The sequence below is a fragment of the Egretta garzetta genome, unplaced genomic scaffold (assembly GCF_000687185.1).
Source record: "Egretta garzetta isolate BGI_Z169 unplaced genomic scaffold, ASM68718v1 scaffold465, whole genome shotgun sequence".
NCBI lineage: Eukaryota > Metazoa > Chordata > Aves > Pelecaniformes > Ardeidae > Egretta > Egretta garzetta.
Genome location: NW_009259680.1, coordinates 794,504 through 810,790, shown reverse-complemented (window position 1 = coordinate 810,790; position 16,287 = coordinate 794,504). Strand labels below are relative to the sequence as shown.

The 16,287-nt window shown below is 42.3% G+C and overlaps 1 protein-coding gene across 15 annotated transcripts in view; it reads left to right on the top strand.

Moving 5' to 3' along the window:
* Positions 1 to 16,287, top strand: part of ST3GAL6 (ST3 beta-galactoside alpha-2,3-sialyltransferase 6) — an 85,445-nt gene that overhangs the window by 64,704 nt on the left and 4,454 nt on the right. For 13 of the 15 annotated variants that reach the window (XM_035894005.1, XM_035894009.1, XM_035894008.1 and 10 more), the window contains 5 exons: positions 2,098 to 2,201; positions 3,101 to 3,164; positions 9,893 to 9,988; positions 12,185 to 12,371; positions 13,470 to 13,607. In XM_035894005.1, the coding sequence (XP_035749898.1) occupies positions 2,098 to 2,201; positions 3,101 to 3,164; positions 9,893 to 9,988; positions 12,185 to 12,371; positions 13,470 to 13,607 (589 nt within the window). Of the gene's footprint in view, positions 1 to 2,097; positions 2,202 to 3,100; positions 3,165 to 9,892; positions 9,989 to 10,045; positions 12,005 to 12,184; positions 12,372 to 13,469; positions 13,608 to 16,287 lie in introns of those variants that run through there. The other 2 variants (XM_035894014.1, XM_035894016.1) reach the window with 2 other exon arrangements.

Sequence of the window (16,287 nt, the reverse complement as noted above, 5' to 3'; positions counted from 1 at the left end):
ACAGGACCAGAAGCAGACAGGCTATATAGTTGGCTTTGTGTTTTACTTGAGCAAACATTGAGTATGGCCCTGAGAAAGCTTGGGAAGATGTTTAAACCAAGCCCTGGCTGAAGGAGTCTTAAAGCTCTGAGGAAAGCCACCTTTGCTGCTTTTTTTGGTCCTTTTTGTGTACAAGAAAACAATGGCTTTAATTCAGTGCTATTATTATTTTAAAGAACATGGAAGGATCTCAAGTTTGTCCTCCCCAAAGCAGTCCTGTAGTCTTTGAGATTTGGTTAGCTGCCTAGCCCAGAGTCCTAGGTCCCTTGCCCACGGGGTGTGCCCAGGCTGCCTCTGTGTTGGGCACAGCAGGGGTAGCTCTGGTGCTGAGCAGGAGGGCAGGAACGGACTCAGAGATGCACAGCAAGAAGAAAGCAGGTGCAGAGCTAGAACAGAGTCTCTTGCATATTTCCATAGCTCCTTTACAGAGGTAGTTTGCACGAGCTGAAGATCTGGTCTGTGCACTTTGGTAATAGCCTGGGGAGGTTGAAAGGATTTCTAACCTGGCAGAATTACTTATTGGAAAGGAACCAGAGCTGGTATTAAGAATCTCTTTGCAGTAGGTAAATGATTTATCATGTCTAAGCTTACCAGCTGCTTCGGAAAAGCAAGGCAAGTTACTACATTTAATATGGGTGTTTAGTGCATGATGTCTCAAAATAAGCTGTTAACCTATGGCCCAGTTCTTGGTGTGTGGGCTGTGGTGTTTTGTTTGTTTTTTGGTGTGTGGGGGTTTTTTTTTTTTTTTTCCTTTTTACTGTTTGTATCTTCTGAATACGTAGAGCTTAAAGAGTGAGATACTTGATTTGCAAAACTGGGAGGGGAGGGTTTTTTTTTAAAGCTATTCATATTCTTGTTGGAGAAACAAGTCATGCGCTGGCTGTGGGTAGTTATGATCAACTTTAGGTTTTCCCACTGTGGCTGTATACTTCTGTGTTAACATTCTAATATAAGACCTACTATATAGGATTGCTACAAAGTCAACCAGTTCAGTGAGTGCATGTCCACTTAACTCCGAGGTGAAGCCAAGGGCATGGTAGCATTTGACAGGATCAAGCCTACTATTCGTTTATTTGGCTTGACTTGGCAGAAATTGTAGTAAGAGTCCCTTCCATGCTATGAGATAACCCTTGTCTGTGGTTACTGTCCTTTGAAGAAAGAAGTGACCCTTTCTTTCTATCTTGACACTTACAAGGTATGACACTGTCATGTTCTAGTTTGCAGGAGGACTGAACTTTTGAGGCAGACCTCCCTTGTGATCCCCGTGTGCCATGCTTCTCATCGCAGGGTGGCCCTGGCATGTGTGCACTGGGCTCCTTTCAGGCCCCTGACTTCTGGCTAAGCCAGAAGATGCACTGCAGGAGCACACCTAATGTGCTGCAGCTGCTAAAGGGTGTTCAGTCTGTGGGACCCTACTAGAGTTAGTCCAGAGAAAAAAAAAAAAAAAAAAAACCCAAAACAACCCAAGATGTGTGTGATGTGGACAGGAGAACTCCATACTTTTTTGCTGTATAGATATACTCCTCTTACTCCAACTACTTACTAATGTCAACACAGCCATAAAGTGCCACTTGTTTGGAATGGGAGCACATCTCAAATAAGCTGATGTCTTCACAAGATGGTATTTTCAAGTTAAAACACCTTGCTTCAAATCCTATTCTTGCTTATTAAATTGCCATATAGACTAATAACACTTAATTTTCCTTGCTGTCTCTGTTGGGTACTTTTCAAACCTGAAGTTATTAATTGTATTCCTGGGTTATGTACTCTCTCAAATATGCTGTCTCATGGTGTAAGCTTTCAGTCATGCGATTTTAATCACTCTATATAACTTATGCTAGCAGAAAAATCATTTTATCTTTCTATCTTTTCTGTTATAAAATCTTCCCCTTTTCTGTCACCTGCTTTCTTTCCCTGTGCTTGAGTTTTCTTCTTTTAAAAATTGGTAATACTTGAAGTAGGATAAAGAAATGTTTTTTTAAAAGCAATTGCATGAATTATTGGTTTATTCAAATACAAAGTGGATTTTTGAAAGTTCTTACTTTTTTCCTTTATTAGTGTTGACAAAATATACCCATTCCTGTGCGCTAATGATTTTATCAGAACGGCAGAGTTCCACGGGAGCGATAAATTTGAACTACCTTATGGAATAAAGAGAGCAGGTTTGTGTTCCCTGTGTACCTTGTTTTTAAACAGAAATACCTAAACGGCATGTAAAGCCACCTGAATCTCTGGCCCTGGTCTTTCCCATTCACCGGTGCCAGTCCTTCTGGGTGTATCTAGCAGTGACTTTCATTTAGTTTCTCTGACCTGGCACCTTCCAGTTTTTAACAAATAAAACACCGTGTTGGGGTTGCCCCTCTTAGCAGAGGAGCTCCAAGAAGGTGGGAGTGAGGAACAGTGGAGCTTATTCAGCTTCCTTTCGTTTGCATGCGGACTGGATTGCTAAAGATATTTAGCTAGCGTTTTGCTAGGTGAAATACTAGCTGGGTTGGTGTGATGGGGTTTGATCAACACACCTAAGCCGATCGGGATTCAGAGTCCTACTGAGGCAGAAGTCCCCAGGTTGCAGCAGTTACATGAGCAGAATTTTCTTTTACTGTTCTAGGTTCTCCCACCAGGGAAGGTGTCAGTGGGGCTGCAGGAGGTATTCCTGCCATTTCATGGCTGCTGTACCCCGGCAAAATGTTTGCCTGCTCATGCCTGCTGCCTGCCTTGGTCAGGGCAGAGATCCTTAGGGTCTTAGTCGCCCTTTTGGAAAGGGTCATAATGTCTTTTAAAAAACTCTCAGAGTTTTTAACACTGAAGAGTGCACCTTCCTGGTACCCTGCAGGTCTGGGCAGGGGAGTGTCTCTGGGCAGGAAAAGCTTCCCAGAGAGGAACTCTTGATAAACCTGAATTCCTTTGTCATCATTGATTGGCCTGCGGCCCTAAATTACAAGTGTTCTTATTTTGAGTTTTTTATGCACAGTGTTTAAAAACTACTGTGCCTGAAAATGCTTATTTTTATATTGGAAAGCATTGAACATTTTCATTGATCTTCTTTATATTTGCTTTCTAGAGCAATTTTTTCGTTTAGCCCTTTCAAGACTGCAGAACTGTGGACTTTCCAATGAAAATGACAGGTGAGATGATGTATTTGCTACTGCTTTTGTTCATTGCATTTTTAATACTTAATATTTATCTGAAAAGGAATGTCAGTGGTGTTATCCTGAAATTGCTCATTAGCCAAGATGCAGACCTGACCGACAGTATCCAAGCAATATGTGATTCCAAGATTTAAATAAGTTTGATTTTAAACATATGTAGCACCAGCATTCAAGAATAACTTTTCTGTGAAGGAGCTCAAACATACAGATTACTTTTTGTAAGTGCGTTAGGAATTTGCTAGCTGAATGCAGTCCCATCTTCCTGTAGTATCTTTTTACACTTGAGGAAAATGAAACCATTCCTTAGAAATGGAATGGGATGTCCTCTTTCAAAGTCATTATTAGTGTAAGCTAGAGAATGTTTGAGATAAAACAGATGCAAACCAATGACTGTTTCTACACAAAAGAAATCTTACGCATATCCCTGTGCCACTGCATCCGCTGGCCTGCTCCACACCCTTGTCTTTGTTCATATGTACGTTCAGCTTCCTTTTCCTGTGAATGAGGGAGACATTAGGTAGCCAGGGAAGGCTGTTCCTGGCATTTCATGAGTAATCAGGGTGTGGCACGGAGTGGAGCATGCCTTTGATAAGTTGCTTCCTATGCATTAGATTGCCCTGTTTAAATCTCCTGGTTGGAAGCCACTTATGCCAGGATTTTTTGTTTGGTTTTGGAGGGTCTTTCTGTGTGTGTGTCTTCTTGTTAGGGTTTGGTTTGGTTTTTTTGTTTGGTTTGGGGGTTTTTTTTGGAGGTAGTGTAGTAAGGTTGGCAAATATACTATATCTGTGTTTACCAAGTGATGCAAATGACTTCATAGATTTGGAGTGTAGCAAATGGGCTGACAGCCTACCATATTTCATGTTAATATGCAGACTTCTTAATAGAGTTGAATGCAAATAACGCTGAGGTTGGCTGTACTTGGTTTTGTTTTTCAATCAAGAAGATCAAACAGAAGATTGTTGCTTCAAGCAAAATGCCAGGATCACATTTTAATTAAACTTGGGTGGAATATGAACAAAATAATAGGTGTTCAAGGCTAAGAATTATTTTGGTTTTAATACCTAGTTCTTCACCTACTGCACTCCTTCCTTTCCCTGTGTTCAGTATCTATTTCTAGGATGTTCAGGTTTACTCTTAAAGGGGGGGGGGAAGGAAACCCCCCTGTTTTCTTTCAGGAGTCTGATAATCGGTGAAATTTATACAGAAGTCACTGATAAAGGTGAGCCTTTTGTCTGGAGTTTGAAAGAAAATGCTAAATGTTGTATCAGAAATTTCTTGAAGTCACAAGTTCAGAAGATCATTCTGACTGTGAAGTAGAGACGCTTGCAGTACGGCATAGTACCTTTTACATGGAAGTGTCTGTCCTATAGATCAAAAGTAAGGTAATTGGTATTTATCCTCTGAATGTAGGTTCTCTGAGATATAGATATGTTTAGTGGTTCTGGGAAGTATGCTTCATTTTAATAAAAGTAATATACTTCAGTAATACTGAAGCAAACAGACCTATTACTATTTAATAGGCAGTAGTATAAACAAATCATATGTACAGTGACTTCATACAATATATTCTTTCTAGATCCACCAGGTTTTGTGTCTAGCACTGTTAGAACATGAATCACTGTAGTAAAGAAAAAGCTTTTGTATATACATTTAACTGAGGTACAGTGGCTTCTAAATGTGAAACACTTTGGGAATTAATCCTAAAAACATTCTCTGGTAATACAGAATTATTAGGCAGCTCTGTAATGCTAGTGCCTAATTCAGCCTTCTTGACAGAATGCAAACAGAATTTCCCTAGAAACTTTTCTTGGGGCAGAGTGAGGGAACCCATTATAAAGTATTTTAACAAATATTAGGCTATGTGAAAACCAAATCTATGGTGCTTATATAGCTGTATTTGTGTGTGACTTAGGTAAAACTGGACATAGTGAGCTACAAAGGATTTTTTTGCAAACAGTGCCATTTTCCAAGCTTAGGTGGAATTCTCACTGTGTAAAGGTCTAGTTCTCCAATACTGTTTGGAAGTGAACAGTGTCACTGACTTCAGTGGAACAGCCCGTAGCAGAAGGGTTTTCCAGGCTAGGGATGCATCCAGAGAGTAACATCTGAACACCTGCTCTACCCATTTCCTCCTAATGACTCATTGGGCACTCTCAGGACTCTAAGCTCAACAGCAGTGAATGCTTACAAATGCATTTACACAATCCCGAGTCAACACAATGGGACCTTTGCATCCTCCTTTTACCAAATAACCTCAAAGGAAATAATTTGCATTCCTCAACTGACTATGGTGGAGGTGTGTGGTAAAGGAGTTGAAGTTGCAGTCGTCTTTTTCATTTTGCAGAGAAACAGGATTTCTGTGGAATGTGGAGGATGCAAGCCTTTTGACCTTTAAAGGCTACGTTTCCATTTAACAGTATTTTTCTTTTCTAGACCAAGAAAATGTTTCTTTTAGCATTTCACCATATAAACAAAGTACGTAAACTAATGCCTGGCCTTGCGATTAAGAGGCTCTTGCACACCACGTGAATAGGGCAATGGTTTGAGTGACTAAAGGGATTGCATTTAGGTGTTGGGAGATCAGCTACCATGTGATTTGCATCAGGATCCATTTATACTCTAAGTAGATCTCTAACACCTAAATGCAATCCCTTAGTCACTCAAACCATTGCTGTAGCAGTTGTCGTAGCTCACTTTTGTCAATATTGTGCTCGTGGTTGTAAGCTGGATCTCCAGGCATTTCAGTCTGTTACATTTCACTTGTAGCACACCCGATGTTGTTTAAAGACATCTGAATTTTTTTCTCTTCTTGCCAATTTTTTGACTTGGAGAAAGGATGAGGTTTTTTTTTTGGTTTTTTTTTTAACATGAAAACATTATGAAAAAGGAAACTTTAAGAAGTGGGGTTGGTAAAATATCTGGGAGTAACAGTCTGATGAAAATCAATGTGTTGATTTCTGTGTACAGTAAGTACAGGTTGGTTTATTTAACTTAAATATCTTTGAATACAGTCCAGCCTTGCTACATATTCTTTATCTCCATTTCATATGTTGGTTTCCTATGATGATATGTTCTGGTTTTTTACTCTAGCATAAGCCATTTCCCTCCCTCCTTATCGTTGTCAGTGGAATCTGTGCTACTGTGCACATAGACCTATGATCTTAAGTGGAGATACTTGATACCGGGGGGGGGGGGGGGAGGGGAGGGGGGGGGGGGGGGGGGGGGGGGGTGGGGAGGGATATAAGGAGAGGAGGCAGTTCAGAAATAGCACATTCATGCCAGACTTCCTGTTTTGAGTTGGCCTACTTCGACTTCCTGAGCTTGACGGAGATTAAAAGCTGGTCTTTCTAATTTGTTTGACCATATTTATGACTGTATTCATATACAATTCATTGGGAGTATTTGACCTGCTTGTTGACTTCATCCATTTCAGAAGTTCACATACCAATGTTAGATGCTTTATTGGTTATTTGAAGGCAGGTGGTAACTTTATTTTTGAGTATGCATGTTACTAAGGCCACTGGCGTTTGAAAGCTTAATCAAACTTCAAATTTCACTCCATTTTCCATCCAAGCAGTATTAGTCAGCTCTTGGCCATAGGCAAGATCTGGTCAGCATCCACCAGTAAGAGGGAAGAGAGCTTGGATTTGACTTGAGAGAAGCTACCCAGATGCTCTCAGTGTGAACCTCAGTTGCCCAGCTCTAAAGTCACATTTTATTTTACCCTCCCTGCCCTGAGTGTGTCCTGCTACATCACAGCTTCACAGTGCAGAGAGGAGAAACCAAAGAGCTCTTCTGTTTAATACCAGAGTGGAAAGCATTATTTCAATAGCTAGGGATTGGCATAGTGAAGAAGCTTCTTAAATCATAGCCTTTGCCAAAAATTGGAAGGTTTGTAATAAGGAATCACTTAAAGTTCATCTACAAGGGACAGAACAAGCAGTGCCTCCTCTGAGTAACTTTCTGGCTGCTTACCATGGTCAGAGTAATGCAAATGACTTGTAATGGAGTCGATGTCTTTTTTGTGAATTCATACCAAGTAGTCAGAGAGTATAAAAGAAAATATTCAGCAAGATTAGGAGTAATTTTCCTGGCTTTTTATTGAGACCTGAAGATGAGTTCATGCATGGTGTGTCAGTTGCTGCCAAACCAGGGTGTCTGCCACGCATCAGGGATGGATGCTTTGGCTCGGAGGTACCACCGGGAGTTGGAGTATGAGTAGCAGTTTAGGATTTGCATTGTGGTGATGAAGTTTGTACCTCAGTTACCCAGCTGCGGCCACGTAACTTTTGGTGACGTTGAATTCAGAGGTTTGAGGTGGTGTGAAACTTTCACTGATATACAGAGGCATGCTGTAAATGATAGGAAAATGTGATACAACTGTACACTAATTCTGTGCTTCCGCCCGCCCCCCCCCCCTTCCCCTTTGTCACTTACTAATTGTGGGTTTTGTCCAGTTTTCCTTTTTCCTTCCTGTTTCTCCTTGCTGTTGCTCCTCTGTTGCCCAGGATCTTGCTTTGAGCTCTATGAAACAACTGCAAGTAACAGAGTGTAATTTAGGAAAAGGGTTAACTTCTGTGCCCTTCTTCCCACTGTAAACTTTGCAAGGGGTGTATGTTCATCAGCCTGCTTTCTCAGGATATCTTAAAACTAGATTGAAAAACTAATTTGAAAATGTATGGGCTGAAGCAGTCCTGGAGCAGAGAGGAAAGGGTTTTGTGGGTGTAGAGGGAACGGGTATACAGAGGACAGGGTGGTGTAACAGGTTTTCATCCCTCTGATTTCTGAGGTACTGAGCCACGTGGACTTGTGGCATTAGCTGGAAATCTTTTTATGAATGCTTGGCTTCTACTGAGCTTCCCAGGAAACACTAGAGAAAGGTGTGCCAGCTTTTTCCGTGTCACCCCACCCTGAGCGCTGCATTTAGCAGCACTATTTTTATATATAAAAATATATATATTAAAAGATATATATACACACATATATTAAAAGATATATATATATACACATATATTAAAAAGTGTTTAAAGGCAACTCCCTTTGCAGATGTGGCCCTAGAGCATAGGTGAGAAGGTGCCATCCCAGCATTTCTTTTGAAATACAGTGTTTTTTACAGTTGGCATTTATTCTCATTTCACCTTTTCTGTAAGCTTCAGGTTTTCAGCGTTGCTTTGTGGCCCAGTTTCTTTTCCCCAGCCCACACGCAGTGCAGCATAACTGCGTTAACAATTCTGTAGGAAATATAGGGAACTGCTTTGTACATTGAGGTGTTGGTCAGTCCTGGCTGGAACAGGCTATTTTCTTTGATGTTGAACAATGCTCTTCTCAGCTGAAAAAACGGGCTGGGCTATCTGAGGGGAAAGATGTTTAATTAGTCTGCATGAAGCGCCACACTGGGCGTTTAATACAGATTATAGTATTCTTTGGGACACAGTCCTGGGGTCCCCTACAGTAAGAAATGGCATAGAGGCTTTTTCTTATTCGAAGAACCGTGGGACATTTGGGAGTTGGCTCATCCTCAGTAAGCCGTGCGCCTGTTTGTGTCTGAAGAAAATACCAGCATTTTTATTTTGCCATTGTTCCTGCTGCAACCAAGTTGAACAGCTTTTGCTCTAAATAAAGAAGCATTTTTACAACAAAAAAATGATGTACTTGTTCTGTAAGGAGGCGTTTGCAATCTTACGTATTGGATGTAAACCTTTCCTAAAGAGGCAAAATTTCTTGAGTAAAAAACCAGCCAGCCTGTGTGCAAAGCACGTATTTTACTAGCATTGAAATAAGACAGTAGAGAGCAAAAGATACTTAGAAAACCTGGGATAACTTGGAAAATCTTACCACTAGAATTTAAACTTGTAAGTTTAGCATTTGCCTAATATATTTTGTGGGTGCTTATTAAATCTGAATATATTCTAAATTCAAAAGGAATTACTATTTTGATTGAATGTAGTATAAGACCTGATTTACAGCTCAGTGTTATATAAGCTTAGTAATGCTGTCTTATTTGTATCTAGTAATATGAGAATGCAACTTTTAATCAAGCATATCGCTCTTGTTATGTCATGAGACAGCATGTGCTTCAGCACACGTTTTAACATGTTTAGACAGCACTTTCTAAGTAGAGGGAGAAAAATCAACATGATTACATTCATTTGAAGAGCCATCACGTGTTACTGGGCTAAGGTTTTTCACATGGACAATTCAGAGGCCTGTAAGGTAAATTGTGAACATAAATCTTGCTGCTATAGCTTATGTTGGAGATCTATAGAGTTGCGGAGTTGTACAATATTGGAGAAGCACCTTAATTTGAGTTAGTTTTTCCAGGCATACTGTATCCTGGTTGGTGTACCCGCCGACTGGGACAAGTTTTGAAGCATCATGAACAATAATTTCTCTAATGGCACCCATACCGCCAACTGGTTAGATGATCTTAAACAGCAAACCACTAGAAAAAGGACACGTATAAAAATAGTTTCACATGAGAGAAGCCATTTCATGACTTCAGCAGTCCCTGAAATAATGCAACTGCATTTTTTCAAAGCAGCCTTAGCATGTGAGACAGGATTGAGACTGCTCTGTAAGGGCCAAGGAGTGTAAAAGATACAGGACCACAGTTAGTAAATAAGCTAGATAAATGCAAGTATATCATTAATAACAAAATGAAGCAAGGGAAGTTGTACATGTTAAAAGTTCTGTTTGTTCCACAGCATCTCCTGTCGACGGTGTGTTGTGGTCGGTAACGGAGGAGTACTTCGAAATAAGACATTAGGGGAGAAAATTGACTCATATGACGTGGTAATAAGGTAAATAGTACCTCCTTTTCATTTTGTGTACATGCAAAGACTTAACAAACTTTTGCTGTCAGCCAGTAGATTTGTAGTTCAGTTATTATACAAATAAAAATGTATAAAACTTCCTGTTTTACTTACTCTGTCACAGCCTTCATTTAAAAAAAAATGTAGGGAACAATGGATCAGTGTTTTAGTACACAGACTGATTGATACAGGGCAGGAAGGATCACTGGATGATCAGTCTGCCTCATGTACAGATACACACGTGCAAGATGCTGCCACCAGGGACGGGTCCAAGCATGTGACAGCCCGGAGCCCTGCACATGCCCCTCGCTGTGAGCCAGCATCCCGGGCAGCCCTGCCTCTGACCTTCCACACCACGCCTGCCTTGCCCCTGTGCTGTCGCTTGGAGCAGATTAAATGTAAAGTTTATGCTGGGAAGTCCATCCCAAGGCATGTGTCAACTGGAGGATGATGTTGATGTCTGCCCCTTTTTGTCAAGCATGTTAGTTCATACTGGAAGTTTATGAGATGCCTCGACCTACCAGAGGATGCTGGGGTCTGAAGATAGAGGCATCTGGACGAGGGAAACTGTGGAAGTGCTGGGAAACAGGCAAGGAGGCGGATGGGGCAAAAGCTCAAATGCCAAGCAAACTGAAGATTGACTATTTGACTAATTATAAAAGAATTTTCTGCACATTAAGAAAAAGATAAATCAGTTTTTCCTTTGCAGGAACTGAGATGCTAATTGATTAAACAGCCCTTCTGCCTGTAGGTACCCTGTCAGATAGTCTGCTCTTTCACTAGAACCTCTGAGCTGCCATTTCAGTTTGTCTGCTTCAACATTGTATTGAACATTGAACAAAACCTCATTTTTGTTACTTTGCCATCAATCCTAATGCTCATTTTAGTAACAGTGTTTCAGTCTTCAAGCACTCCTTTAAAAAGTGGTATACAAAGCCTGGAATTCGACATGCATTTGAAAACGTACTGGTAAGGTGGAAACGAATACATGCAATTCTTCAGTTTAGCTCCTCTTATAACCTTAAAGCTATAGAAAGTGATCCAGATAATATCCCCATTCTCAGGAAACTTTACTTGTCTGACAACTTTGCACTTTACGAAAAAACCCCACCTTGCACTTATTTTCACCATAGTATTATGATGCGAAGAAGCTCCATGGATTATTTTTAAGCTATTAAAAGTATTTGGGCTCCTTGTAGATTTATCTACTCTTCTTAAAATGGAAATCTTTTTGTAGATTGGTGTCGCACATTTAAAACTAGCTCTAAATTCAACTCTGTTTCAGAAATACCGTACGCATTTCTTTACTGTGAATTAACAAAGAGGTGGTGTTTGCATTCTGTATTTAATGATGGCTTCTGATAAAGCTTTGAAATACTCCCTCTCTGCATATTTGTTTTGCAAACATTTGCTCCTAAGTGACATGCCTCCTGAGCAGTCCATCACATTGGCAGGAATGGAGCATACAGAGACTGCCTCCATGCTCCAGAGAACATATAAAACACCCACCAAGCAAGAACTGCAAGATGGAGACTTAAACACAGCCCCCCTAACACCTCAGAGCAGAGAGACCTGACCCACCTGCTCACTGTTTATTAATCTGTTATATCCCAAAGCAGTGGCAGCTGTGCAAGTAATATTTAAAGAAAAAGAAAAAAAATGCAACACCCAAAAAACCCCAAGCAAACAAAAAAAAGCAAACATAAAGATGTATTGGCGTCAGGTACACAGTCATAATCCCTGTTCCTGTGTGCTGTAGACAGAGTGAAGAGTATTAAAACATTCTTGAATTGCCTCCTGTATGACTCAGATCATCTCGTAGCGTGAATGGAGCAATGGGTAATTCTCCAAGCCAGATATTCTCTTAGGTCTTCTCCAGCTTCTGTGTTTCAGCCAAATCAGAATGCCTTCTGGTCGAGCAACACACAATAAGCAGTCGTGTGATTGTATTCTAAACCACCTTGGCTGAGTTCCCATATGTGCTTGATCCCTCTGAGTTAGAGGTTGAGTGCACCTGATAATTGCTCGTCTGCCATGTAATGTGATAAGTAAATGCCAGGCCACTAAACCCTCCTGTACCTGGACAACCTGTCTGTCCCGCAGACTAATGTGTGTGCCAGCCACTGCGCAGTAAGGACATGGGTGGAGTAGTCATTGCCATCTCTGTGTCTCTGTCCTCTGCAGAATGAATGACGGCCCTGTTATAGGGTACGAAGAGGATGTCGGGAGGAGGACAACTTTCCGCCTTTCTTATCCAGAATCCATCTTCTCAGATCCGATCCATTATGACCCTAATACGACTGTTGTTCTCACCGTTTTCAAACCACGTGACTTGAAGTGGCTTTGGGAGATACTAGGTGGTCAGAAAGTAGTGAGTTTAATTATTCATGCACTTTGGCTCAGCTTGCTACACACCTCTCATGTGAAATACCTGCTTTGCTTTTAACGTTAGTCCTCCTAGCTGGCGGGAGCACTGGATCTCCCAATCAGTCTGCTCAATGTCCCTTTCCCGTAAATGCTTCTGTCCTCTTTCTCACCCACACATTTGATCAGTTCCTCACCCCAAAGCAGTTCCTCTTGGAAATTCCTTTTTATCCCCTTCCTGGTACTGTTTCGTGTTCTGACGCACATGCTCCAGCCATTTCCCAGATTATTTTATCCTGAGCACTTGGTGGCATTGCAGAATAATGTTGGAAGGGACCTCTCTCTGGAGGTCTTTAGTCCAAACCCCTGTTGAAAGAGAGCAGGGCCAAGTTCAAAGCTATACTAGGCTCTCAGGGCATCATCCAGGTAAGTTTTGAGTATCTCCAGGGATGTTTGTACATTCTCTGTTTCAGTTCTGCACCACCCTCACAGGAAAGAATTTCTCCTCATTCTTTCACTGTGCGCCTCCAAGAAGAGTCCGATCCTGTCTCTTTTTGTAAACCCCTCCCAGATAGTTGAAGATGGGCCGAACAAACCCAGCCTCTTCAGACCTTTCTTGTTTGCTGTGCACTCGGTCCCCTTGGCCATTTTAGTGGCCTTCTGCTGAGTTTGCCCCAGTTTGACACTCTCTCTTGCACAGGGGGGAGCCCAAACCAGCCTTTGTGAGACCACAGAAAGGCAAAGTACAAAGCACTTGATAATGATAACTCTGTCTACCTGTTCTCTATGCTCTTGTTAACGTGGCCAAGCACACAACGAGCATTTACTGCCTCCAGGGCACGCTGCTGGTGCATGCTGTCCATCAGGGACCTTTCTGCAAAGCTGTTTTCCAGCCAAGCCAGCCCCGGCCTCTGCTGCTGCAGTGGGTTATGCTGTTGCAGGGGCACGATTTGGCGCCTGTTTTTGTTGAAGTCTGGGAGGTTCAACGCTTCTCTTCTGCTTCCTCAACCTCCTGCCCTGGGTTTTTACTCTGTTTAGAGTTGCTACAAAACCAAAATCAACTGTTTATAGCCTTTAACAATGTGTATTTGCTTACCTGTTACAGAGTGCTAAAGGCTTTTGGAAAAAACCGGCGCTGAACATGATATACAAATCTAGTCAAATCAGGATTCTTGATCCCAGAATCACCAGAAAAACAGCTTATGAATGGCTTCATTTCCCAACGAGGTTTCCCAAAAAGGAGGTAGGCTTTTTTCTTCTGTGCCTTTTAGTTTCATGCAACCAAATACGTACTCAGAGGTAATTATCTCTTTATTATAGTGGACTATCTTAGAACATCTCTTGGGTTCACATTGCATTGGTTTGCATTTAGACAGTCCTCAGAAAAGATGGGAAAATGGAATCCAGAAAGAGAGTGGGTAGCCTTGTATGCCAAAAATCTCTTTTTATGGGTTCTATAATTAGTATTAGAAGAGGCCACTAATGCGGATAGATGTAACGCTTTTCACAGAAGTGGAAAAAGCAGGCAGGCACTGGAACACGGCAGATCAAAAGAGCCTCTGGAAATATTAAGGAGTCTTGAATTATTAAATGTAGGGTGTTTTGCAGTTTTTCTTAAAAAAGGAAAAACCAAACCATAAAACAACAAGCCAAAAAAACCCCAACAAAACCCCCCATCAAAACCAAAACACCCCCAAAACCTCACACAAAAGATACCCGCCCCGCTCCCCAAACCCCAACAGCCTAGTAATTCTAACACTGCTGCAACTTTGTGCTGCTGGGGGTGGGTAGGGGAATTCTTCTGCTTGTTGATTTGATGCCAAGCATTGTAATGAGTTAACCGACAATTTGGACATAAAATACCTTTTAACTGTCAGTTTATGACTGAAGAATGTTTCTGATGAAAGGTAGGGCTTCAAGCTGGAGACCTCCCTCGCGCAGTCAGGATTGATGACGTGCTGTATAGTGCAAATATGGTTCCTTGGGGTCATGCCGTTGCACTGCTTCATCGGGATCAGCCAACTGACACGGGTGGAAATGTTTGACAGGCTGTCACTGTGGAGTATCTGCCACAACTTTTTTCTGGTTTAATCTTTCTAATATTTGAGGGAGTTGAGGTTTGGGGTTGTGGGGTTTTTGGTTTTTTCTTTTAGTTTTGGGAGTTGTTGTGCTTTTTTTTCTTTTCTCTTTTTTAATGTCTGTCTTTTTTTTGAGACTACTATTTTCTTTCCTCCCTTATTAACTCTTAAACTGGAATATCCAGTTTGGCTGTGTGCTTACTGGGGCTCCGTGACATTGCAGCTCTTCAGCCGAGGGTGGGAAGAAAGCAGCATAGCAGTTGGGTGCCAAACTGTCTCCTACAGGGCCGCAGAGCATCTGTGGCCTCCATGGCACCAGAAATCCCTCCTGCCACTTGTGCTCCCCTCTCAGTGGGAATAAAAGTAAGACCAGTACTGTCAGTGAGCCAAAGAGATGAGCGTGGCGTCCTGGAGCTGGTACAGAGGCACAGGCCCCTCAGTCACTTTGGGCAACGTGCATGCCCTCTGCTCCTCTCCTGCTCTCTGGGCGCCCCTGCCCAGAGCTGGGGCAGGGTGTGTCCGTCCTTGGAGCCCCTTTCTGCCACCTCCACATCCCACTTGCTCCATCCCAGGGGTTTGGCAGCCCCTCGTCCCCGGCAGCAGCAGCGGTCAAGCTCAGGCATGCTTTTCCTCACTTTCCCTCCCATATGGGAGGCGGGCTGTGGTTGGGAGCCTGCACATCTGCAATCGCTCCGGCACAGCTTGGCTAAGCTGCAGGTCGTTCCTCGGGGGTTCCCACCCATAGAGCATCCTTTTGCAGGACCCACTTTGGAGCCCCCTCTCCCGTAGTGCGTCCCTGGGGAGGGCTGGCACTGCCTTCCCTGTCTGTGCTTTGACCCCCGCTGCCTGCAGCAGATGCCCAAAGACCACTGTTGCTTTCCCTGCTGCTTTCCCTCCCTCTGCCTTTTCCATTAAGCTAGTCTCACGTTCCCTGCGTGCCCACTCCAAGCAAGCATTTCTGTTTCTTTGTTAGCAGCTGTGATGGTGTTAGCAGAGCCGGGAAGAACAACTGTGAAATCGGATGTGCTGCCCCAGCAGCACTGAGGTCAGAAAGTGTTGCAGAGTCATTCCAGGGCTGTGCCTATTCCCATTAAACGTGACTGGCTGAACAAATTTCGTTACAGGCCGAGGCTATCTGGGTATTGCTAGGGCGCTAGTGTGATAATACATTTTAAAAGTAGCATTGCTTTTTTTTTTTTATAGTCTTTTGAGGTGGACTTTATGAGAGCTGAAGGTAAACAAAGCTAGTTCCAACCTGTGATAGATACACCTGATGTTTCCAAATAGCGCTAATCCTGACATGTACCCCCCCTGCCATAATTTCAGGGTCCTATTTAATTGTGGACATTGCAACAGAGTCACCACTAAGTTTATGATATTGGGCCCTCGGGGCAGAAAGTTATTTTGCTAACTGGCAGGAGCCCTGGGCAATAGTGTGCATTTTATGTTATTTTTGGAGTACTCCAAGAGTTGTATAAAGGTACAAAAAAATTCCACATAAAAGGTCATAGTTCAGTTCTGTTACTTCAATCAGGTTTAGTAATTTTTAGTAACCTTTTCCTTGTTCTTTTATCGTACAATACAAAGAAATATTTTTCTGTATCATCAAGTGCATCTGCCTTCTCTGCCCAGAGTTGTCCAGTACTGGTTTGCCTGCTTCGTTTTCAGAGGCAAATGAACTGAGCCTTGGGCAAGAGTTCAAGAAAGCATGTGATTTTGTGCTCAGTTTGAGGTTTGATTGGAGCGACCGAAAGTGTGTAGCTCATTTGGTCTCTCAGAAAATTGTTATTTTAGCTAAGAAGGGCATTAGTGCCTGAAAGTTTTGACCATTTCTGGGAACGCTCT